General features: G+C 42.5%; 2 protein-coding genes across 4 annotated transcripts in view; one reads left to right on the forward strand and one right to left on the reverse strand.

The window, feature by feature from the left end:
* Positions 1 to 5,022: 5,022 nt before the first annotated feature.
* Positions 5,023 to 7,245, forward strand: LOC124009132 (interferon-inducible double-stranded RNA-dependent protein kinase activator A homolog). The gene is made up of 8 exons (XM_046321053.1): positions 5,023 to 5,196; positions 5,424 to 5,599; positions 5,749 to 5,830; positions 6,024 to 6,099; positions 6,294 to 6,411; positions 6,553 to 6,647; positions 6,764 to 6,926; positions 7,058 to 7,245. Exons 1-8 carry the CDS (start codon positions 5,138 to 5,140, stop codon positions 7,213 to 7,215), a joined length of 927 nt encoding a protein of 308 aa, XP_046177009.1. The 5' UTR covers positions 5,023 to 5,137; the 3' UTR covers positions 7,216 to 7,245.
* Positions 7,246 to 10,256: 3,011 nt separating this feature from the next.
* The window catches only part of LOC124006702 (oxysterol-binding protein-related protein 6-like), an 88,922-nt gene continuing 72,361 nt past the window's right edge, over positions 10,257 to 26,817 (reverse strand). For 2 of the 3 annotated variants that reach the window (XM_046317987.1, XM_046317163.1), the window contains exons 13-22: positions 26,326 to 26,413; positions 25,721 to 25,974; positions 23,381 to 23,518; positions 21,816 to 21,879; positions 21,622 to 21,700; positions 20,868 to 21,012; positions 20,209 to 20,353; positions 16,533 to 16,659; positions 15,748 to 15,870; positions 10,257 to 14,545 (exon numbers count right to left, since the gene is read on the reverse strand). In XM_046317987.1, coding sequence (XP_046173943.1) covers positions 14,437 to 14,545; positions 15,748 to 15,870; positions 16,533 to 16,659; positions 20,209 to 20,353; positions 20,868 to 21,012; positions 21,622 to 21,700; positions 21,816 to 21,879; positions 23,381 to 23,518; positions 25,721 to 25,974; positions 26,326 to 26,413 — 1,272 coding nt within the window. In that variant the 3' untranslated portion in view covers positions 10,257 to 14,436. Of the gene's footprint in view, positions 14,546 to 15,747; positions 15,871 to 16,508; positions 16,660 to 20,208; positions 20,354 to 20,867; positions 21,013 to 21,621; positions 21,701 to 21,815; positions 21,880 to 23,380; positions 23,519 to 25,720; positions 25,975 to 26,325; positions 26,414 to 26,817 lie in introns of those variants that run through there. The other variant, XM_046318761.1, reaches the window with a different exon arrangement.

Genomic DNA, 26,817 nt, shown 5'->3' on the forward strand with positions numbered 1-26,817 from the left:
CGACAGCTTTGCACACGAGTAGGTGTGTCCAAACTTTTGACAGGTACTGTATAAAAAAATGAAATTCAGTAGAAATATATCCAAAAAACTGTAAATAGAAAATTATAGGAAATGTTTTTAATGCTTCAATATGAAACCTTTTGGCCAAAGTCACATGGAATTTGAGTTATAGATCTGTCATTCTCATTGAAAGCAAGTCTATGAAGCAGTAGATCGGTTCTATGTGGACTATTTAACTCTACTTAATTTTTTTTGTTTACATCTGTTTTGTACACCAGTTTCATACACCTGAAAATACAATATTATTGGTTATGGAAAATATATTTCACAGCAGTTTAAATGGTACAATGACGCTCTACACTATACTTGCTTGTTTTGTCACACTGAAATTAGGCGAACTATTAGAATTTTAGCAACCAGGAAATGGCAGAGTGATTTCTGCATATTGCATCTTTAAATACTATTTTTTTAATGGTGTAAAGAAGAAGCAATAACAAGATAACTGAAAAGCACTTATTATGCATCTTCCTAAATCAATAAAGGCAATTTTCATTCAATGTTGATACGTTTGTTGCGGTTGCTGTTACAGCACATCAGTGTACTCCTTGGCACAACATGGCATGTCATACAACACATTTAAGACAAATTCTTTGACATATCAAGAATAAAACAAAGTGACGTTCAAACATTTATTGGTGCGGTCATAAGTTGCACTATGGCTCTCTTGCTTCTTGCGTGACATGCGTCTTGGCCCAAGCCGGTGTGCGTTTTTCTCAAAGTCAGACATATGACAGGTCTGTCACAAGAAGAAGATTGCTCTAACCTGCTAATGATGGCTGAAACTCCAGGTTTGAGTAGAGACTCCCATGACACTTGCTTTGTATGAAGAGGATACATAGAATACCCGTATCGTAACAACTATGTCCAGTTCCTGTTGTGTCTGGTGGAGAGCTGTTCTCAACAAACTGAAGGTTACATCCTCTATCAGATCACCAGCTAGTACCTAGAAAGCCCCACACACTCAGTAACTTCAGAGGTAAACTATCCTATTGTCCAAACCACCTATAAGTCAAAATCAGGTTAACAATTGGTAGCAAGAACACAAGAGGTCTTCCATTTCTATATCAAAGGCCATTCTTTGGTTATTCTTTTCCTGATAACTTTTGTTCAACTTGCTGTCAGGGCTGAGAAACAACTTTTTTTATTTTATTTTTAAACGTCAACACTGAAACTCCAGAACTGTATAATAACTGTACTTTCCCAACTGTGAATAAACTCAATAGTTTTAATAGTTGAATAACCTTACAATGCATCATGGGATCCCTCTCCTGCTCCTCTTTCTAGCTGTTCTCTACGCTTCACCTCAAAGCTACTGTCCTAGAGCAGTAGGGGGAAGAAAAAAAAACATGTTTTTATTACCACAATAATTCAAACTTAATTTGCAGTATATTTCACAGCACAAAACGTGAAACACCAAGTTCTGACTGGTGCTATGTGCCAACAGGTGGCTAATTCACCTTGAACGTGCAGAACGAGCTCTGGAGGAAGCCATTATCCTTCTCCAGCAGGAAGCCACCAGCTGTTTCTTGTTTCATACTACGTCTGTCCTCTGCACAGCCCCTCTCTCCCTCCAGAGCCTTGGTGTGGAGGGTCACCAAAGAACTGATTTCAGATCTGAGGTGCTGCATCAGCATTCTGTAATCAGAGTGAAGTGGGCACTAGGAATCACCTCGATGTCATAGGACCTTATTCCAATTTGACAGTCCCACATAAAAGTGATCTACAACAGTGTAATAACAAAGTTGTCCAGGTAAAGCTATACATTGTTTTTTGGACCATTTGTAGTGTAACCTAGATGTGCTGTAAAAAAATAAAAATAAAATGCACACTACTTCCCTTCCTTCCAAAGTACACCACTGCTAGCAGTGGGGCATAATGCATCCACTCCATCTCCAGTTGGTTGTAGCTGCTGCCGGACTCAGCTCTGCCTCGTCCAACAGCTGTGAAACAGAGACATGATGACCTAACAAAGAGACAGAGGTTCCCTTCACCTGACCATGTTGGAGAAACTATCTAGATATCGCACCGCACGGCAGCTGTGCTGGTGGGGCCGCCATTCATCCATCAGGAGGACAGTCAGCTTCCCCACCTGCTCTGGCATGTCCTTCAAAACCCCCTGCCTAGAGAACACAAAGGCATGTATAGGCCAATCATGTGTAGGCCTATTGGTTCCCGAGGGGCTCAGTGGTCTAAGGCACTGCATCTCAGTCATAGAGGTGTCACTACAGACCTTGGTTTGATTCCAGGCTGTATCATAACCGGCCGTGATTGGGAGTCCCATAGGGCGGTGCACAACTGGTCCAGCGTCTTCCGGGGTATTGACTTCATTGTTAATAAGAATTTGTTCTTAACTGACTTGCCTGGTTAAATAAATACACAAAATGTATAGGTCAAGAACAGGTTTTATGCACGGAATGTTACTGCCCACGTAAACTACCCATTTTAACTATATTAATGGTATTTGAAAGAGTTTTGTGCTTTGAGTGACATACTGACTTGGACAAGGGAAATTAAAACTCTCACATCTCCATAGTCTGGGAAACTCAGTTGCCTACAATGACACCCAACATGTAAGGAGTACTTTGCATGTCAGGGAAAATGTATGTAAAGTATATTTTACCATTGGGAATGTAGTGAAGTAAAATTAAAAGTAGTCAAAAATATAAATAGGATAGTAAAGATACCCCTCAAAAATGACTTAAGTAGTACTTTAACGTATTTTTTACTTAAATTATTTACACCACTGATTAAAACAATGATATTGTAGGAATAAAGCTGCAATCTCTTTCTAGGAAATGTAATCTCGTGCTCCTCATTAACCAGTAGATGACAGTATTAACCTATTATCTGACCTACAACTGCAGAAGAAAAATACCTATTTGTCCGGGTGAACCGGTTGTTGTTGATCAAGTTGTCAACTGGTGAAATCGGCAATTCACCCAGCTAAATCCGCCGGTTTCTGCAACAGACAAATACACTTGTACAATATACCATTAGCGTGACGCACATTATCATCCCGGCAGCAATATTAAGACTTGCGGTTTTCCGATTTTGCCTTCAAAATAAAACTCTGCGTTAAAACGATATTTGTATATTCATAGTGCAAAATGTTAAAATTATGTTACAAAATTATAACTAGATCAGGGAAAAATCTAAACTAAAGATAATTACTATACAATATAAAGAATATTATAAAGTGAATCACATTGAGAAATCACTATGTTTTTAATATGTCATTGTATGTTAAGTACATGACTGGTGCTAAGCTTAAAAGTGTTTCTTGGTTCTTACAGATCCTATCACGGTTTTAATTGAATTCCAGTTTGCTCGAGATGTATTCCTGGATGATTATATGGCCTAGTGCATGGTGTAGGCAACTCCGGGTCCTGAAGTGTCGCATGCACGTAATGTTTTTGATTGAACAGACCTGAAAGACCAGGTGTATTGAGTTTAATCACTGAACTGATCAATTAGCTCAGCTGGTCATGTGTTTCACGTAGTTGGAACAAAATCCTCCAGTACCTCTGCAGCACTCCAGCAACAGGGTTGCCTACCCCTGGCCTAGTAGCTTACCTAAGTATCTTATCTTAGTAACACCCTCTAGTGGCTTACAACCTCGTGTATCTTATCTAGTGGCTTACAGCCTCATGTATCTTATCTTAGTAACACCCTCTAGTGGCTTACAACCTTGTGTATCTTATCTAGTGGTTTACAACCTCGTGTATCTTATCTAGTGGCTTACAGCCTCGTGTATCTTATCTTAGTAACACCCTCTAGTGGCGTACAACCTTGTGTATCTTATCTAGTGGTTTACAACCTCGTGTATCTTATCTAGTGGCTTACAACCTTGTGTATCTTATCCTAGGGTTTTCCTAAATCGGTCTTCTATTCAACCTGATAATCAATTGTACACACCTGGTGTCCCAGGTCTAAATCAGTCCCTCAACCAATTGTATTAGTTTGGGGACAGGTCGAAAGTCAAAACATTCCAGGACATTTAGCTACCTTGCTGTTGCTAGATCATTTGTCTTGGGAGATCAACATTGGGTTGTTCTTTTACCTGAAATGCATATGGTCCTTTTTTCAAATAATGAACTAATTGATGGAAGCCATAATCTCTCTACAAATTAAAGCTGATCTACCCACTACATTTAAAAATAAATAAAAAATAACTAAATAGTAATAAACTCATCAAGTTTTGATTATTTGAATCATGACTGTGGATAGCTAAATGCATATATTATTATTATTATATTATTATTTGAATCAGCTGTGTAGTGCTAGGGCAAAAAAAAAAAACAACTAAACATGCACCATTTGGGGTCACCAGGACCAAGTTTGGAAAACATTGCCTTATGGAGTTTTTTTTTATAACTTGTCAGAAAGTTCCAGATCAACTAGCCCATGTCAGCTAACATTTTTTTAGTTAGATTTAAAATAGATTTTGTTGTAATGTTTGAGTCACCTAAATATCACATGAATAAACAGACATGGCAAAATGTATAGAATTTCAAGAAAATTTGCTTTAAAATAGGAAAGTTTTCTCGGCACCCCATGACAAAACGTGTAGAATTGCAGGAAATAAGCTAAATATAAGCTACATTTATATAAATACAAGGTAGAGTAAAGCTTCTAGGTCATTTGATGCATAGCCATTTTTACAAGCAAAGTCTGTGGGACATTGGTTACATAAAAGCCTGAATGTTGAGAGCTTTTTTGAATTCTCAGATATGTTACATGTTCTGCTCTGTTAATCGGAACCAACAAGGTGTTGGCCGATGCTTTCTGCAGAAATGCCCCTCATTTCTACTATCAGTTGTATTGAAATCTGGCCATACACTGCCTGGGCATAACACACCCTGGAAAGGTTTACACTGTGAATGTAGAGCAGATCATTTGCTAAGCAACTTCCGGGTAGAATTTCCTGAACAAAATGTTTAGGGTTATTGACATTTTTCTGCTATTACTACGTAGGGGACTCTTATTTTGAAGATTTCTGAAATTCCGTGACCCGGAAGTTGCCGACGAGATTTTGATCAATATACCCAACAGTTTTATTAAGTAGATATTGTTAGCCATGTCTCAAGACGGATTTCAACCTACACTTATAAGGACCACGCACACTAACAACACGAGGTCTGTCATGCTACTACATCCATTTGATGCTCGACGTTAGCTAGTACACTAACCCTAGATAGCTACCTGGTATAATTGTTATTAATAGCAATGCCCAACTAGCTAGCCATACTGTGCTTCTCGCACACTGTACTGTCATTGGTTGCTAAATAATACAACAAACACAGCTATACCATTCAATCTAATACAGTGACACTAATGACTGTTCATCGTGCCTTTTAACACAGCTCGAGTATTCAACAACCACATGCACCGTGCCCTGGTAAAACACCCATACAAGTTCTACATGAATATGGAACAAAAACGGGTAACCTTCCCGTGTACGTGATGGAAAAGGCCGAAGGGGAGGCGCACCAACCCAGCTTCATCTTCAACGTTACAATAGGAGATCTGTCCTGCACAGGTGAGTGAGTCATCTAGTCATCACTAGTCACGTACGTTACACTATTTTTTACAGTAGCTAGAGGATTAGGGGGCTTGTATAAACCACCGTTATAGTGTCTGCCTCGTTTTCAATACTTTGCATAATGTCATTCGGTTGTTGTGTCCCAGGTCAAGGAGCCAGTAAAAAAGCCGCCAAACACAAAGCCGCTGAGTCTGCCCTGAACCTTCTGGAAATAGACCCCGGAACACCGTGAGTTAACATGGACGATATCTGACATGAGCATTCATGAAAACAAGTAGCATTCATGAAAACAAGTAGCATTCATGAAAACAAGTAGTGAGCATTCATGAAAACAAGTAGCATTCATGAAAACAAGTAGCATTTGCAACCATTATGGCCACCAGTAACATCCAATTTTTACGTCTGATTTCCCCTACTGCAGCCTTCACATAAAGAAGGAGAGTAATGGAAACCCAGCGAAGCCTAACGACCAACCCAACTCAGTGGGGAAACTGCAGGTGTTTTTATTATTGCCCTTTTGTTAAGACAATTGGGTTGTGCACTGTTACGACGATTACAGCCATGCATCACATTTCACATTTGTGTTGTCAATGAGTCTCTTCAGGGTATGAGATGAAAAATAGTCCACACACATGATAATGAATAGATTGCTTGTTTTCACATCTTTGCTAATATGGATTCCTCCCCAAAGGAGCTGGCCCTGCAGCAGGGATGGCGCCTCCCTGAATACACTGTTTTCACAGAGGCAGGCCCACCTCACAAGAGAGAGTTCACGGTTACCTGCAGAATGGAGTCGCTCACAGAGACCGGTATGGTGTTTCCACTGTTGTTCTTTATAAATGTTTTATCATTGCATTGAAATGACATATTAGAGGTGTTGTTTTTACCTTCGGGAAGTGTTCAATTGAGTCATTCATAGTGCTGTATGTCATCCACGTTGTAACCGATAGCGACGGGAAATTCCAAGAAGGTGGCTAAAAAGGCAGGTGCTGAGAAGATGTTAGCAAAACTTCTAAATGTGTCTGGTTGTCCTGAAATCACATGGGTATGTAGAATATTTCCTCTCTTTGGCCTCTTCACCAAGAATAATAAAACGTATATTTAGGACATTTTGTCATCTAGAATGTATGTAATGTGTATTGTTTGACCAACTCATTCCAGATCCCAAAGCCCGGTGTCCGATTGGAGAACTTGCGTAACTCCTCGGCAGAGAAGATGTCTCTCCTAAGAAGGAACCCACTCAGTATTCCCAACACAGACTACATCCAGATGATGCTGGAGCTGTCCCAAGAGCAGGGCTTTGAAGTCACATACTTTGACATTGGTGAGTAGAGTTCATCTCTTCATTTGACTGAAATCAATCAGATGTGAACATTTGTCTCGTTTTCAAGAATGGCTAAACGGGGGCCTAATTCCAGTTGCTATTGTACAGTGTGTCTGTCTTTTGCTTGGCAGATGAGCTGACAGTGAACGGGCAGTACCAGTGCTTGGCAGAGCTGTCCACCTCACCCGTCGCCGTATGCCACGGAACAGGCATCTCCTGCGGCAACGCACATAACGACGCCGCACACAACGCTCTCCAGTACATCAAGATCATGGCTTCCATCAAATGAGCGATCGTAGTAAACGGCACAGATGGTTTTTTTTTAAAGGAAAAACATATTTAATCTCAACTGAAAGGTGTCGCTAATCCTCCATCTACCACTGTTTTCACTCCTTACCCCAGTGTTCACTTGGTGTGGAATTGGTGAATATTGATGGCAGTATCAATAGAAATCATGCCATTCAGACAAATCTACCTAGTTTGTGTTTTTTTTACAGTGACAGGAAACACAGTTCATCACCTGTGGTGTCTGTCAGCCATTTTAAAATTAGGTTAAGAAAAAGATCGGTACACAGTGAAAGCTAATCCTGTGGAGTTGATGTACTGTGGAAGGACAAGGGAATAGAATGGACACAAGTCTTGAAAGGCCTTGCTTCCATAATGTAGAGAACAGTCTCCACCCTATCCCATTGTTGACATGTTGAGAACAGTCTCCACCCTATCCCATTGTTGACATGTTGAGAACAGTCTCCACCCTATCCCATTGTTGAGATGTTGAGAACAGTCTCCACCCTATCCCATTGTTGACATGTTGAGAACAGTCTCCACCCTATCCCATTGTTGACATGTTGAGAACAGTCTCCACCCTATCCCATTGTTGACATGTTGAGAACAGTCTCCACCCTATCCCATTGTTGTTGTTTTTCTAAACACGCAATGGTGTATTTAATGGTAAATGTAAAACAATTTGCACTGAACAAAATTAATGAGAGAACTCGTTTTGCCTCGTTTACTCATAAGCCTATGATAAAAAAGGAATTTATCAATGAATTTGATAACCCTAACCCTAACACTAACGTAAGTCTGACCCTCGTTTTTCACATAGGGATATTTTCTAAACGAAGCAGAAATGAAGTAGGAACAAACTAAATATTCATTACACATTGGTATTTTGTTTGATTTAATTGGTTATTATTCATCTTTGCCAAGTCAATATTCAATTACATTACTGTGAAACACTTTTCCATAGTGTATATTAATGCCATAGTCTATCATAACTTTTAGTTTGATTTTAAAGTTTGAGCTTTGGTTAACACCATTATATTAGTTTATTTTTCATTGTATTTGATTCCGTCAAACAGGACTCTTGTTTTGTGTAACTACCACATGTCTTAACAGAGAACAAGACCAACAGCAGGTTTTAGTTTAGTGTCAAAACAAAAACAACTGCTCAATTGGGCTCCGGAGTGGCGCAGCGGTCAAAGGCACTGCATCTCAGTGCTAGGGGCGTCACTACAGACCCTGGTTTGATTCCAGGCTGTATCACAACCGGCCGTGATTGGGAGTCCCATAGAGCGGCGCGATATTGGCGCAGCGTCGCCCGGGTTAGTTTGGCCATCATTGTAAATAAGAATGTGTTCTTAACTGACTTGCCTAGTTAAATAAAAAATACAAATTAATTAGAAAATATAACATTTGGCTTGTTTAGGTTGAATTGTGCTTACATCATATGAGATTATATAAATCTACATGTCTAGACAATGAAAATTATATTAGTATTTCTTTTTGTAAAATGTATATTTAATTTAATGGTAGCAAGATTACATACTCGGAAACATCGGGACAACTCCTGTCTTAGACTTCAAGGCCGCCATTTTGTTGTCTTCGCTCTACAAAGAGACAATAATTGGAATCTTTGTAGCTTTGATGTTGATGTCTAAGATTGTTGTGATTGGTGATGTCATCTTTCTCAGTCTACCTGTAATGTAGCCTAGTTATGTCAGGTGTGTATGAAGTCATTTTGCTGTGTGTGTGTGTGTGTGTGTGTGTGTGTGTGTGTGTGTGTGTGTGTGTGTGTGTGTGTTTTGAAGGCTTTGTGATTGTGCTGGTTGAAATGCTATGCTAATGACGGGATGGTATTTACTACCGGATTCCACCTTGTCCTGAGTTTGTCACAAAGCCTTGATTGGGTGGTTTAATCCCATTTTGGTTTCCTTTAACAAGGTGTGTATTGTATGTAATGTTTTTGGTAGACTCATCCCAAACGTGTGCTGTGTACCTGACCACATTAATACACTATTACATGTGAAGTGGGACAGACATGTTAAATAAATCTATTTGACATTGATCTCATTCTAAATTTGTCCCCTTTTTAAACAATCATGAAAAAAATATATACATATTTTTTTAACCTCAGATTTGAACCACTACTGTAGACTGACTATATAGACTAGCCTGATTTGTAGGAGAGTGAACACAGTGAACTCTGTATTTTGGTTTCTGTGACTAATAATTCAGTTCTCTCTACAGTCTCTTGGTATGGGTCAAGATGTCAGCAGCAGCACTGATGAAAAAACCCAAATAGCCCACAAAATATTCTTGCAATCCGGTGCAATATTTCCTTCACTTGTTTTTGAGTCACTGGAAACCCAGTCCATTACTGCGATCTACTGTGCAGGAGAGTATGATGATATTACAATAACTATTCTAGTAACTACTACACTAACCTCAGTAATGCTTGGCTGAAACTACTACACCAACCTCAGTAATGCTTGGCTGAAAACTACTACACTAACCTCAGTAATGCTTGGCTGAAAACTACTACACTAACCTCAGTAATGCTTGGCTGAAAACTACTACACTAACCTCAGTAATGCTTGGCTGAAAACTACTACACTAACCTCAGTAATGCTTGGCTGAAAACTACTACACTAACCTCAGTAATGCTTGGCTGAAACTACTACACTAACCTCAGTAATGCTTGGCTGAAACTACTACACTAACCTCAGTAATGCTTGGCTGAAACTACAACACTAACCTCAGTAATGCTTGGCTGAAAACTACTACACTAACCTCAGTAATGCTTGGCTGAAAACTACTACACTAACCTCAGTAATGCTTGGCTGAAAACTACTACACTAACCTCAGTAATGCTTGGCTGAAAACTACTACACTAACCTCAGTAATGCTTGGCTGAAACTACTACACTAACCTCAGTAATGCTTGGCTGAAACTACTTCACCAACCTCAGTAATGCTTGGCTGAAAACTACTACACTAACCTCAGTAATGCTTGGCTGAGTTTGGAGGGTCAACACTCAAGGCAGCACAGTGTGTGGCAGACTCCTCGGTTGTATTTATTTTGTATTAGAACAAGCACTATGATAGCAGCAGTGTACAGTGGTCATGGAAAGATATGTACTTAAGACAATTGCACTTTAGAAGGAACCCATTAGTAAATGGACTTAAAGAACTCAGCTGACACAGTGTGTAATGTTTACATGTCAGTTCGAAACTCAAAAGAAAAAGTCCAATAGAGGAAATAAAAATCTTTCATAAGGCATTTGCAACATTCATTGGCAGGCTGTGTCATTTAAACATGCAGATACATAAACATTGTAACCCATTAACTACTCAGGACGTTTCATCGTTCTACTCTGATGAAACAAGTCTTAGTTATTTTCTACAAGGTCTCTCTCTCTCTCTGAAAACAATGTATTCATCTAGAACATCAGACTACATGATCCTCCTCAAATATCCCGATGAACTAAGTATTATGTTGATGTTGATAGTAAAGTCTTTACATCAATCCAATCCAAAAGAGGAGACAGGAATATTCTGCTGTTTACATGTAGTGCAGTAGAGTACTGGGCTGACCGTATGATACTGACAATAACAGTGATCACAAATGAGTGGAGTTGACTGCACAGAAAATTAGAATCTCTAGATTTATGGGAAATGCCTACATCGTACCAAGATTTCAGACACATTCCGAGCACTTCTATTCCCCAACATTATTCAGTACATAATACAATTTGGGGAACAATACTCAAGTGGGGAAAGTGGTTGATTGGATTTGAAATGGTTTCCTTATCTGACTTGTATGTGGTTTCTTATCAACATTGTATGCGAGGCGTTAATAAAATGTATTAAGGCACATCAAGTGGAATTGACAGTGGACAAACAAATTAGATTTCTGAATACATGGCTGCAATATGATGATGTAGTCATATCTATCGTTTTTCTGTCTTAATCTTCAGTACTGGACATTACACACGAAAATAATAGTGAAGACTTTATAGTTGAACGTTTCCATTCTATATATTTCTAACGTAGGACCACTTTCCTCGTTTCAATTTCCAGCTTCTCTAGAACAAAACAAAGAATAAATCAAATATAATCCAAATGTATAATGTATCGTTGCAGATCCTGTGGTAATTAACTCACTGAACCATTGTGTATGGACTGCTACACACGGTGACAAGAGGGAAGGGGACATCAAATATACATTAAAGTTATTTGGCAGTAAAAATCTAATCCTTTTAAAATTGTATTGGTGAATGGTTAAGGACAACATCATAGCAGTAAATTCTAGGAACTGGACACTTGTTTAAAGGATAATCAAATATAATAGCCTTTTCTCTGTGCGGTAACTACATAATGAAAACACCATAACTAGAATGAGTTTATATTTTTTTCTATAATGAAAAAAAAAACACTTGTCTTTGGCTTTAACATCAACATTTTGCCACGTTAAAGGATTTGCAAAAGCAAAAATAATTCTGAACGTTGTAAAATCATTTTGGCCCTTGGCCTCTTTTACATAACACAAATTAATATGTTTATGGGAATCTGTTATGTATTGTCAAAGAACTGGCAAATAGGCATCCCTTGTGTTTTACAATACACTTGTATGTGGGGGTATCTAGTCAGTCAGTCTGGTGTAGTTGTATAAGTGGGGGTATCTAGTCAGTCAGTCTGGTGTAGTTGTATAAGTGGGGGTATCTAGTCAGTCAGTCTGGTGTAGTTGTATAAGTGGGGGTATCTAGTCAGTCAGTCTGGTGTAGTTGTATAAGTGGGGGTATCTAGTCAGTCAGTCTGGTGTAGTTGTGACACTCCAATGATCATGTGGTTCCCAGTAGAGGTCACGTGGTTCCCAGTAGAGGTCACGTGGTTCCCAGTAGAGGTCACGTTGACCTCTATACTGCTACAGGACAGCAGGACTACTACTCCACTTTCACTACGCTTGTCATTTCACTGAGGGGCTTAGTTGGAAAAATAACGTGAAAAGGAAATACACTAACGAGCCAACCAGCTACCACATTATTTATACATAGAGCTGTATCAAAGATGAGTCGGTGTAACTATGTATCCAGACAAGTGACCCGGGTTGAAATAGATTATTTAGAAGGGATGGGCACACGGCCAGTAGGTATGTCTTCATATCACCATATCAGATGTCTTGGGTGCTGGCATGACTTTATAGTTCTACTGCAGGCTAGGATTCTCACTATAACACTCAGACAACAACACAGATCAATTGTATTACAGGAAATTAAAGAACATTCCAATTATATTCATACCTTTTTTTTCTTTCTTAAACTTTCAAAAATATTTTTTTGTGTGAGCTGAATAACAGAAAGCAGAATTGTCTATACATGTAAAAGTTAATTACAAGGAAGTATTTGTCTGTAACTTAAACAGTTGTGGTGAGTGACAAGGGGGGTGTGCTGCATGAAGGCTCGAAAAAGGATGTCACTTTCCAGTGCTTATGTATCAGCTGTTGGGCCAGTCTCCCTCAACTAGCCAAGCTGGAACTAAACGTCTCAACTCAAGGGCTTTTGTCTTTGGGAGTTGCTGAGAAAACATCTCGGCATACAGCAATTTCCTTCACCAATACCAGTGATTAAAACAAATTAAAGACATGTTCCGGAACTTTCCCGACAAATACGTTTAAAAAAATATATTTTTTAAACCTCTCGCTTTGGGCTAGATGTGTCAATAGCCATGTTTATACCTGTTAATAACATGCGCCCTTTGTTCTGTTCTTGTCCTCATTCTGATTGTGCCACATTTTTAGAGAGGTGTAGATCAATAAAAAAAGACACGTTGTGAACTGAGTTTGATCAGATCTTACAATTGTATACTGGCAAGATCAGGACGAAGGACGCATGTAAGTGGCAGGTATAAACGGGGCTAATGTATAGTTCATACATGCTTAATCTATGAGCAGAATTATGGTTTTACCTCAATTAGACACACAATCCCTAGTTTGAAAGTAACTGTTTTTCTGGAAGCTGAGTTGCACCATTTCCCCCCACGTGGTCCAGCCCCCTAGAAATTTGAGTTCAACCAATGAGCTTCAACCATTTGAGTGACAGCTAACAAGAGGCACATCATGCACACACAGCAGAGAGAGAGAGAGACAGCAATGATGTGGTGCACAAATCTGCACATACGTGATGTAGTACACAATTTTCCTCTTTTTTTGGCTCCTGAGTGCTACTTTTAGAACTACTGGCTGAAAACTATACAAAACTACTGGAGAATCTCTAACTTTCACAAAGAATGTGTGACCCAATAGAGAATACAGCTATGATTCAGACTGAACTAATGCCAATGGCTAATTAAAAAAATAAATAAGAGCAATCTTCCAATATTGTATATTAGATACATTTTCACTCAATTCTATGTTGTTGAAGATATTTTACAAAAACTTCAGACTTCTTTATTTTATTTTTGTTTTTAAAACAAATAATGTTAGTCTATATAGGATATGCCAATGAAAGCTGGACTCTAAACATGCATGACACATACATTAGTAGTTGGTCAAAGGCCTAATCCAAACACTAGTCTAAATCAAACCGCTTTCATTACCATCACTAGTCTAAATCAAACCGCTTTCATTACCATCACTAGTCTAAATCAAACCGCTTTCATTACCATCACTAGTCTAAATCAAACCGCTTTCAGTACCATCACTAGTCTAAATCAAACCGCTTTCATTACCATCACTAGTCTAAATCAAACCGCTTTCATTACCATCACTAGTCTAAATCAAACCGCTTTCATTACCATCACTAGTCTAAATCAAACCGCTTTCATTACCATCACTAGTCTAAATCAAACCGCTTTCATTACCATCACTAGTCTAAATCAAACCGCTATCAGAACTCAAGTGGGTTTCACTAAAAGCTTTAAAATGTGTGGTGTGGATAGATGACATTTAAGGCAAGGACAAACACAAAACGACTTAGGATAGATCTACATGGTAAGATTGTTGCCCTGACAACCCAGCCTCCGCACCAAGCTCAATGAGGGGGATCCAAGAAGATGCTTGAATGGGTGACTGGCCGGCTGAATAGGGCGATGGTAAGTCATCAACTCATCTCAGCTCTTGTATCCTTCCACACTGTCATTTTGTCAATGAGATATTCATTTGAAAACCTCATTGTGCATAGATAAAAGCCTTTGTCAGCGATGATGATATGGTGTGCATAGCGATCCATATGCTACCATAGATTAGGGTTTTCCATGTTGATGAAGCCGGGGGATTTGCGAAGCTCCCAGTAGGTGTTGTTAGTGACCCAGCGCTCCCTTTGATTGGCATCAACCACTTTCCTGGGAGGAAAGAGACGGGCAATCAATGGTCGGGAGTTAGATGTCATGAATGGAATGGATAATCATTAATGACAACTCAGCCACACAAGTAACAGTCAGAGGTATTTCTATCTATCTTGGGGAGACCCCCCCCAACCTACCCTGTTTCCCCCACGAAGCTGGTCTGGGGAAAACCTGCCCAACTTCCCCCTGTTTCCCCCATGAAGCTGGCCTGGGGGAGACCCTACCAACCTACCCTGTTTCCCCCACGAAGCTGGCCTGGGGAAAACCTGCCCAACTTCCCCGATTCCCCCACTAAGCTGGCCTGGGGGAGACCCTCCCAACTTACCCAGTTCCCCCACGAAGCTGGCCTGGGGAAAACCTGCCCAACTTCCCCGATTCCCCCACTAAGCTGGCCTGGGGGAGACCCTCCCAATTTAACCAGTTGCCCCACAAAGCTGGCCTGGGGAAAACCTGCCCAACTTCCCCATGTTTCTCCCACTAAGCTGGTCTGGGGGAGACCCTCCCAACCTATCCTGTTTCCCCCACGAAGCTGGCCTGGGGAAAACCTGCCCAACTTCCCCGATTCCCCCACTAAGCTGGCCTGGTGGAGACCTTCCCAACTTACCCAGTTCCCCCACGAAGCTGGCCTGGGGGAGACCTTCCCAACCTACCCCCTGTTTCCCCCACGAAGCTGGCCTGGGGAAAACCTGCCCAACTTCCCCGATTCCCCCACTAAGCTGGCCTGGGGAAGACCTTCCCAACCTACCGTTTCCCCCACTAAGCTGGTCTGGGGGAGACCTTCCCAACCTACCCTGTTTCTCCCACTAAGCTGGCCTGGGGGAGACCTTCCCAACCTACCCCCTCCGTTTCCCCCACTAAGCTGGTCTGGGGGAGACCTTCCCAACCTACCCTGTTTCCCCCACTAAGCTGGTCTGGGGGAGACCTTCCCAACCTACCCTGTTTCCCCCACTAAGCTGGTCTGGGGGAGACCTTCCCAACCTATCCCCCGTTTCCCCCACTAAGCTGGCCTGGGGGAGACCTTCCCAACCTACCCTGTTTCTCCCACTAAGCTGGCCTGGGGGAGACCTTCCCAACCTACCCTGTTTCCCCCACTAAGCTGGTCTGGGGGAGACCTTCCCAACCTACCCTGTTTCTCCCACTAAGCTGGTCTGGGGAATACAGTATATCCTTGTAAATGACCATCTAGCCTCTTTACTCACTTGAAGAAGCGTGGTTCATGCTTAATGTCGTTCTCGTCTTGCCACTTCCTCCTGGTGCGCTGCATGTCCTCAATACGTTGCTTTTCTGAGGCTGCCATTTCCACATTCCCCTCCTCCAGGTGTCTAATGTAGAGAAACAACATCCCCATGAGTCGAATATACTGTCAAACGTCACTCGTCAGGGAAATACACATAAAGCTTGCAAACATATTTAACCATACAAAAATACTATCTTATCCTCTTATTTCAGATGTAAAACTAGGTTTTAGTCCTTTTTAGAGCTTCACTAATCAACCATTCTGTAAATCTATATATCAGACCACAACAACAGCTGCATTGTGCTGGTTAGCATTTATTGTCATGAATCTTACCCAGGAGGCAATTCTGCACTAGTGGTCACTAGCTGGCACAGCCACAAAGTCATGAAATCTGATTTTAAACCTAACATTAACTACACCGCTAACCCTTATGCCTAACCCTCGATTTAAATTTAGACCAAAAAGCATATTTTTGTTTTCATACATTTTAACAATATAGTCAATTTTGATTTGGCAGCTGGTTCAACTAGCCTCCGGGTCAAGGTTCATGACAATAAAGGTGTGCTAGTTCAGTGGTTCATCCAGTCCGTTCTGTATGGTACTGGTACCGCTCCACCTTCTCTCAACAGGTGGCAGCAGTAGGTAGCACACAGTGCATTTCTCATACAGTCTTCTAGGCACAGTAGCTGAAAGTGTGATGGTGCAACGGTTGTACGTTTCTACCTCGCAACGGTTGTACGTTTCTACCTCTGATCGGGTCTGAAGCGGGCATCTGTGGGTGGTAGCAGGTCTTGCATCTCAGGGCAAAGCTCATTGAGCTCAATGGCAAACCTGGTAAAGCCATAATACAGCTCGTAGTCTGTGGGCATGGAGCCTGAGGAAGGAACACATGACATCACACGGGTCAAGAATCAGTTCAAACTTCTTTTTTTTTCTCTTTTTTTTGCAATGCAGACAATTATATTGATGGAAAGCAACAATCTATCTGCAATATTAAAGCTGATCCCTTAAAATAAAATAATAACGAGTTCAAACTTTTTATTTTCCATTGTTGTGGATTATTGACACCAGTGTCAACACTTTCTTTGTCCCCATATTATAATCTCATGTACTAGTATTTTATGGTTTAATCTAATGCTGTTGTCTGCTTAACGATTGCGGATATCCAATTCAAAGCGTCCTGCTTAGCAACAGTACGATTGACGTAGTTACTTTCGTCCACAGTAACTATGACGAAAAATACTCGTCAACTACCTATTTTTCCTGACTGAAACTATGACGAGACACCCTGGGGGGTTAAAAAAACGATAACTATTACAAATTACTTTTCATTTTAGTTGCCGAAAACGTGGCGAGACGAGAATTCCACGTGAGACTAATGGACATTTAATTTGACACGAAGCTCCTCTTCATCTGTTTTGTCTTAATGCATAAATGCTTGAAAAATATTTCATGCAATCCTCTCAGCTGCATGGTCTGATTGAGCTGCTGATACAGCTGTTCTCCCACACAGCTTTTTTTTGGCCATCTTTTGAACTGATGTGAAGCCAGGACATTTTTTTAAACCTTTATTTATACAGGTTTTTCTCATTGAGATAACATCTCTTTGTCAAGAGAGACCTGGTCTAACCTCAACTAGAAACAATAATCTTTCTTACTTTCATGTCGGCTTTTTTTGCTTTGATTAGGGACAGATCGAAATTTACTGGGAAGTGGGAGGGGCTGGTCCAACTCAAGGTGTCATAAAAAATGCAACCCCCCCCCTCCCCAACATAAAAAAATATTTTTACATGACCCTCCTTTTAGCCAATCAAATACATTTACATTTACATTTAAGTCATTTAGCAGACGCTCTTATCCAGAGAACGACCAAATTGGTGCATTCACCTTATGACATCCAGTGGAACAGCCACTTTACAAAGTGCATCTACATATTTTAAGGGGGGGGGTGAGAAAGATTACTTTATCCTATCCTAGGTATTCCTTAAAGAGGTGGGGTTTCAGGTGTCTCCGGAAGGTGGTGATTGATTCCGCTGTCCTGGCGTCGTGAGGGAGTTTGTTCCACCATTGGGGAGCCAGAGCAGCGAACAGTTTTGACTGGGCTGAGCGGGAACTGTACTTCCTCAGTGGTAGGGAGGCGAGCAGGCCAGAGGTGGATGAACGCAGTGCCCTTATTTGGGTGTAGGGCCTTTTCAGAGCCTGGAGGTACTGAGGTGCCGTTCCCCTCACAGCTCCGTAGGCAAGCACCATGGTCTAGCTTCAACTGGAACCCAGTGGGAGAGTTGAGAGAACTTGGGAAGGTTGAACACCAGACGGGCTCACTCTCCCTGCCGTTCTGGATGAGTTGTAGGGGTTTAATGGCACAGGCAGGGAGCCCAGCCAACAGCGAGTTGCAGTAATCCAGACGGGAGATGACAAATACATGGAAAACCCTCCTCTTAGCCAATCAAATACATGGAACACCCTCCCCCTCATTGAATTAACTCAAATGTTTAACAACAGAAATAACAATAACAGTAGCGACCTTGTGTTTCTAAATGTGGATATCGACTTTGCCACTTCAGCTTTTGTGGCACAGTCGATGCCACACAGGGCTACAGACCAGAAGGGGGAGGTTTCACAGACCATCACAGACGAGCTCACTCTCCCTGCCTGTTTCATTACACTACGATCAGAGTCAGCTGCAGACTATGATCAGCTAGGAAGAAATCACATTTTCAATGTTTTGATGCCATATTTATGAAAATATATGCAACACATTTATCACTGACAGGTTTCTGTGCCAATACACAACACAACCAATACACAACACAACCAATACACAATGGGACTTTGTGTTTTCAACACCACAATAAATACGTAGACTATGTCAATCTAAACAACCAGAAAATGTATTCTGGGTGTCAATTAAAATGCTTGTCGTTTTGTAATAGATGTCTCTTTCCATTCATCAAATGTCCTCTGCAGTTTGGATTGATTGATTTAAACGATTTTATTTGTCAGTGAAAAACCATACAATACATACTGTTCAAAAGTTTGGGGTCACTTAGAAATGTCCTTGTTTTTAAAAATATATATATATATATATTTTTTTGTCCATTAAAATAACATCAAATTGATCAGAAATACAGTGCAGACATTGTTCATGTTGTAAATGACTGTTGTAGCTGGAAACGGCTGATTGTTAATGGAAAATCTACATAGGCGTACAGAGGCCCATTATCAGCAACCATCACTCCTCTGTTCTAATGGCACGTTGTGTAGCTAATCTAAGTTTATCATTTTAAAAGGCTAATTGATCATTAGAAAACCCTTTTGCAATTATATTAGCACAGCTAAAAACTGTTGTTCTGATTAAAGAAGCAATAAAACGGGCCTCTGAACTAGTTGAGTATCTGGAACATCAGTTTTTGTGGGTTCGATTACAGGCTCAAAATGGCCAGAAACAAAGACCTTTCTTCTGAAACTCGTCAGTCTATTCTTGTTCTGAGAAATGAAGGCTACTCCATGCGAGAAATTGCAGAGAAACTGAAGATCTCATACAATGCTGCATACTACTCCTTTCACAGAACAGCTCAAACTGGCTCTAACCAGAATAGAAAGAGGAGTGGGAGGCCCCGGTGCACAACTGAGCAAGAGGACAAGTACATTAGAGTGTCTAGTTTGAGATATAGACGCCTCACAAGTCCTCATCAAGTTGCTGTTGCTTTTGTCCTACGGGAAAAACAAATGCTATTTGTTGAATATAAGGAGTACAGTAATAGATTTTGAAAAGCTGAAATTCTCCCCTTTTCAAGGAAACCACTTTTATTTACCCTCCTTGACAGTTATGACAGGGAGAAAAATCAGCTGTAAATTGCTTAACCTGTAGCCAAGGCTTTGTAGCCTATATGGTTAATTATTATTATTATTATTTTTTAACCTTTATTTAACTAGGCAAGTCAGTTAAGAACAAATTCTTATTTTCAATGACGGCCTAGGAACAGTGGGTTAAGTGCCTGTTCAGGAGTAGAACGACAGATTTGTACCTTGTCAGCTCGGGGGGTTTGAACTTGCAACCTTCCGGTTACTAGTCACTCTACGCTCTAACCACTAGGCTACGCTGCCGCATTGGTTCCAATCTGCCACAATATCAACATTTCCAGCTAAGGTATTCATGGGGATAGTAGGTCTAGTTGGACAAGGCTATCTGAATGTGCACAAGATGGAAGTTAGAGGTAGCCTAAATATTCATTATTTAATAGAAGAAGAAAAAATATTACGTGGCGAAAATGTCTGTGACTAAAACTACACTAAAATAGTTTTAGTCGACTGACAATAACTAAAACTAACGAAGGATGAAATGACTAAAATGTGACTAAGACTAAAAGGTATTTTAAGATAAAAATCTAAAATAGCTGCCAAAATTCACACGGGTCGTTACCTGGCCTCCAGATGCATCTGGCAGAGGGCGGGACTCCACAGTAAAGGCCCTCGTGCCATTTTCCGAACAGCCGACGTACCACCTTCCCCTCTTGGTCCATCACAAACCCTTGAACCTCATTCACATTAGAACTCCAGTAATTTCCCTACAAGCAAAATGAGACAACAATAACATTGCGATCATAAGATACATAACATCCATCATCCACTAGCAAGGAAACAATATAGACAATAATTAAAATGTCCAAATTGTAGTCAGCCAAGATATGTGATAGATGCTCCATCAGGGATGGCTATTTCTCAGCACATAATTGTCGTTGGACTTCATAGTGATTTTATGGGACTTATTCCACAGCCGAGTTCACCGTCAATACAATTGCAATGGAGGTCCCTTAAAGCCTTGTTAACATGAACCATTCTCTCTTAACACCTCCCTTCGCATGCATTGGTAGTGTTGCTAGAGACACCTTCCAGAAGAAGACCTCAGAAACCCAGGTCTCCCTTCGCATGCACTGGTAGTGTTGCTAGAGACACCTTCCAGAAGAAGACCTCAGAAACCCAGGTGAGCTTAATCTGGTTGTGTTTAACAGGAACCACATATAGCGCAACTGAGGTGCCTAATGAATAATAATGACAAATGTGTGCCTAATGATGTCTTACCTTGACGAAGGTAAGTTTGCAGATACAGGCGCTGCTTTTGGTGTTTCTAACAGTGATCTCCCCGTAGTGTTCGATCCACCTTCTCCCGCTTAGGATGTTGTGCACGCAGGTGGTGACCTTGTTCCATTCATAGTGGTCCCCAAAGCTGAAGGACATAACAGCAGCAGTCAGGACATCTACAGTAAATCACATGACAGTTATGAAGTCTGTCTGTGTCTATAAGATGAAAACCGGGCCACATAATCACACAGAGTGTTAGAAGTCTCACAAGCTAAATAGCAGGGCCTGTGGAATCTCATTTTCTGAGGCATAGACACTTGCGATGTACTATAATCTATGTGCTTATTCAGCAACCTTCACACATCCCTTCCCGCTCTTCTGTCTAAGTGATTCATTTCCCAAACCCTGTCAAGGGGCACTTTAATAGGGCGTACAGTAGCTCTGTAAAGCTTCCAGGGACCCAGAGTGGAGTGATGACTGTGGCAGGGGAAGGCTAGCAGGGACCTGAAGGCTTCAAGAAGGTAAGGCCACTGTTATGGATGTACCTCCTATAGTAAGTGACAGTGAGGATATGTCTTGAGGATGGACTGTGTGTGTGTGTGTGTGTGTGTGTGTGTGTGTGTGTGTGTGTGTGTGTGTGTGTGTGTGTGTGTGTGTGTGTGTGTGTGTGTGTGTGTGTGTGTGTGTGTGTGTGTGTGTGTGTGTGTGTGTGTGTGTGTGTGTGTGTGTGTGTGTGTGTGTGTGTGTGGATTACCTTGGAAGGATAACATTAACGGTGCCAATTGGGAGGATTTCCATTGATTTCCCCCAGAATTTGTTTTTCCATCTGACGTCTGAGAAGAAGATCGGCAGAATTAACCACCAATGTACCATCTTGTTGCAAAATGAAAAACCATGACCTCATTGAGGAAGTGCGCGTGTGACCCTGTAATTCAACAGGTAACGTACCTTGCAAGAAGGTGAACTTGTTGGAATCAGCGTGACAAGCTGATATGGGTGGATGGTGGCTCACCTTCAAGAGATAATCAACCGTCATAACATCAGTGACAAATCATTGCCTCTTAGAGGAATTCATTTTAGGTCCAGATACAAAAGCAGCCACTTCATTCTAGAACCATTCTTAACGTGCTGTGAGAAGAAGAGGGTGAGTCATTATATCGTGACTATCAGGCGGACTGGGCAAACAGGAACAGCTAACGCCAGCACTGAGGCTAAGTGCAAACTAGGTTCAGTCGAGGCCAGTCATTCAGGTTCAGCCAGTCATTCAGGTTCAGTCAGGCCAGTCAGTGAGGTTCAGTCAGTCAGATTCAGTCAGGCCAGGTTCAGTCAGGCCAGTCAGTCAGGTTCCGTCAGACCAGTCAGTCAGGCCAGTCAGGTTCAGTCAGTCAGGCCAGTCAGTCAGGTTCAGTCAGGTTCAGTTCAGTCAGGTCAGGGAGAATAGCTGAGAGATGACAACAACAGGGTCCCCATCATAAAGAGAGAGAAGAGGGCAGAATGACAGCCTTCCCTGGACCTGACCCTGAACTTAGACCTGACCCTGGACCTGACCCTGGACCTGACCCTGGACCTGACCCTGAACTTAGACCTGATACTGGACTTGGACCTGACCCCGGACTTGGACCTGACCCTGGACCTGACCCTGGACCTAGACCTGATACTGGACTTGGACCTGACCCTGGACTTGGACCTGACCCCGGACTTGGACCTGACCCTGGACCTTGGACCTGACACTGGACCTGACCTTGGACCTGACCCTGGACCTGACCCAGGATCTGACCCTGACCTTGGACCTGACCCTGGACTTGGATCTGACCCAGGATCTGACCCTGGATCTGACCCTGGACCTACTCTAACAGCAGACTGGGACAGTCTTTCTTTAAGCACTCTGAAAGCCAAAAGACCTGACAGGATCAGTCTGCAGCACAATAGAATACAATGCTGCAACCTGCAGCTCATGTTAGTTATAAATGGACCTTACCGACTCCAGTGCATGGAAGAGAACGGGCACATTTGACCTGGTCTCAGAAATCCCAGACCAAGGGAACAATAGTACCAAGGAAACAATGGTACCAAGGAAACAATGGTACCAAGGAAACAATGGTACCAAGCAAACAATGGTACCATGGAAACAATGGCACCAAGGAAACAATGGTACCAAGGAAACGATGGTACCAAGGAAACGATGCTACCAAGGAAACGATGGTACCAAGGAAACGATGGTACCAAGGGAACAATGGTACCAAGGAAACGATGGTACCAAGGAAACGATGGTACATTGTGGGAGGCAACCAGTCTGAAGCTGGTTGCCTCCCACTACATTTGACCCTGTTTTCTTTTGTTTAGGGACATTTACAGTATTTATTCATTTGTAGACAACGTATACACCGTATGGGGGGGGTTAAAGGTATTGGTAAATACGCCAGAGCCTGTATTCATAGGAGTAGCTGATCTAGGATCAGGTTTCACCCTGTCCATTCATTATAATCTAAAAATGCAGTACTGTGGGAACCTACCTGCTCAGCGATAAAACACATGCCCTTGTCCTCACGGATACATTCATACGTCTCTCCAAGTAAAGGGTTGAATGGCTTGCTTCCCGCTCTGTAGTACGTGGAGGAGTATCCTGAGATGACGAACGCTGCCATAATGGCCTGTAGCAGAGAAACAAAATACACAAACTACATAAAACGTATGTAACAGTATAATTTTCGACTGTCCCCTCACCCCCCTTTTGACCTCCTCCTGTTCTGCAGCAACCAGTGATCTGGGTCACGGCACCAATGTAACAGTATAACTTTAGACCGTCCCCTCGCCCATTCCCGGGCGCGAACCAGGGAACCTCTGCACACATCAACAACTGACACCCACGAAGCATCATTACCCATCGCTCCACAAAAGCCGCGGCCCTTGCAGAGTAAGGGGAACCACTGCTTCAAGGTCTCAGAGCAAAGTGACGTCACCGATTGAAACACTATTTAGCGCCGCACCACCGCTAAGCTAGCGTTTCACATCCGTTACACATACACAATGTCTTCAATGCCTTACGTTAATATGGCTGCTGTCGTTACACTGAAACACAAATTCTCCTTTTCTGAAAGTTATGCATGAATCATTTGTGCATCAAATACGGCATGGTACCATTAAGTAACAGCAGCTAAACCCCTGGAACATCCTGGTTTACAACAGCCCAGTAATGAAATGTCATAGTCTTTTATCTAACAAGTCCGGTTTGTATTCACACACCGTCCTGTTATGATAACTAAGTCAGTGGAAGGAACAGATGTGAGATTGAACAAGGTCGACCGCTGCATCAGAGCATGATATTTCTGGCCTTTGTCTCTGGAAGCCTTCAGAATGTTTACTTTGGGCTTGTCCCTGTCAACGTCACAGCAGCGCACACAGATATAGACACAACTAACATGTCTGTCAGTACCAGTGACTGGGTCACGCTGTATGGGTTAGTGGTGGGAGACACTGGGTCACGCTGTATGGGTTAGTGGTGAGAGGCACTGGGTCACGCTGTATGGGTTAGTGGTGGGAGACACTGGGTCACGCTGTATGGGTTAGTGGTGGGAGACACTGGGTCACGCTGTATGGGTTAGTGGTGGGAGACACTGGGTCACGCTGTATGGGTTAGTGGTGGGAGGCACTGGGTCACGCTGTATGGGTTAGTGATGGAGACACTGGGTCACGCTGTATGGGTTAGTGGTGGGAGACACTGGGTCACGCTGTATGGGTTAGTGATGGGAGACACTGGGTCACGCTGTATGGGTTAGTGGTGGGAGACACTGGGTCACGCTGTATGGGTTAGTGGTGGGAGACACTGGGTCACGCTGTATGGGTTAGTGGTGGGAGACACTGGGTCACGCTGTATGGGTTAGTGGTGGGAGACACTGGGTCACGCTGTATGGGTTAGTGATGGGAGACACTGGGTCACGCTGTATGGGTTAGTGGTGGGAGACACTGGGTCACGCTGTATGGGTTAGTGATGGGAGACACTGGGTCACGCTGTATGGGTTAGTGATGGGAGACACTGGGTCACGCTGTATGGGTTAGTGGTGGGAGACACTGGGTCACGCTGTATGGGTTAGTGGTGGGAGACACTGGGTCACGCTGTATGGGTTAGTGGTGGGAGACACTGGGTCACGCTGTATGGGTTAGTGATGGGAGACACTGGGTCACGCTGTATGGGTTAGTGGTGGGAGACACTGGGTCACGCTGTATGGGTTAGTGGTGGGAGACACTGGGTCACGCTGTATGGGTTAGTGATGGGAGACACTGGGTCACGCTGTATGGGTTAGTGATGGGAGACACTGGGTCACGCTGTATGGGTTAGTGGTGGGAGACACTGGGTCACGCTGTATGGGTTAGTGGTGGGAGACACTGGGTCACGCTGTATGGGTTAGTGGTGGGAGACACTGGGTCACGCTGTATGGGTTAGTGATGGTAATGTCTATGGTTGCTAATGCATCCTAATATAAAGAGGTTTCACATCATCGGATGAGTCTCTGTGGTACGTTTCCTCTGTGTTAGCTGGTTGACTGGGTCACATCATCACTAAGAGTTACAGTAATGTGCCATTTTGTCATAGCTTGTGGTGGTAGAGAATGCAGAGTTATACTGGTGGCCTTTTCAGAACTGAATCCATGAAGCTTTATACGACTCAAGAGGGGTGAGTGTTTGGGACCGTACCATGATTTCATACTCAGAGGGGTGAGTGTTTGGGACCGTACCATGATTTCATACTCAGAGGGGTGAGTGTTTGGGACCGTACCATGCGTTCATACTTAGAAGGGTGAGTCTTTGGGACCGTACCATTCCTTCATACACAGAGGTGAGTGCTTGAGCCGTACCATGCGTTCATAAGGGTCCTCCGTATCGGCAGCCCTGTCTAGTAGCTCAGTGTACTCCAGCTCTTCACACATGTGCTGCAGGGTGTTGAGGGGCTCGTTGAGCTCCACAGGCATGGACACCTTGGACAGGTCCTTCCCTATGTTGTTTCTCAGGATGTTCCACAGGTTGATGTTGCTGCAGTCTGGCGAGGGGGCGGGGAGACACGGGCGACGTCCGTTACGGAAGGCACTTCCAGCCAGGTCTCCGTTCGGCACTGAAACCAGAAGAAAGTACAGTACTGTCACGGACCATCATCGGGACTGACGACTGTCTGAACGACAAGGCCTCGTCAAATCCTCATCCTTGCCTCTCATCGTAGCCACAGGTAGTTCACGACTGAAACATAGTAGAAGGATGACGGGTTAGAAAGATGGAGGCGTTCCTGCACTTAATAAACTTAAACTTAATAAATAATAATAATAATTTCACACACTTCACACTGATAGCTTTCATAAGCCTCGAGTGCAGCTGTTGGCACACAGTGAGGCCTGCGAGGTCAATCCCCCTCACACACACACACTGTAATGGAAGGAGAGGCATTTTTGGAAAGCTGAGGAGGACCTACTTTGTCTGGAGACGTTATCAGTCACGCTGGCATTGTCTTCTGAAATGTTATCACTCACATCGCTGACGTATGATTCATCGTCTGAGGCCTAGAGGGTCAGAGGAAGACCACAGAGCCACTGAGTCAGTACATTACAGTACACACAGTACACACAGTACAGTACAGTACAGTACACACAGTACACACACACAGTACTGTACAGTACAGTACACACAGTACAGTACACACAGTACACACAGTACAGTACACACACAGTACAGTACAGTACACACAGTACAGTACACACAGTACAGTACACACACACAGTACGGTACACACAGTACAGTACACACACACAGTACAGTACAGTACACACAGTACAGTACAGTACAGTACACACAGTACAGTACAGTACAGTACACACAGTACAGTACAGTACACACAGTACAGTACACACAGTACAGTACACACAGTACACACAGTACACACACACAGTACAGTACACACACACAG

Source organism: Oncorhynchus gorbuscha, linkage group LG01 (assembly GCF_021184085.1).
Source record: "Oncorhynchus gorbuscha isolate QuinsamMale2020 ecotype Even-year linkage group LG01, OgorEven_v1.0, whole genome shotgun sequence".
Taxonomy (NCBI): domain Eukaryota; kingdom Metazoa; phylum Chordata; class Actinopteri; order Salmoniformes; family Salmonidae; genus Oncorhynchus; species Oncorhynchus gorbuscha.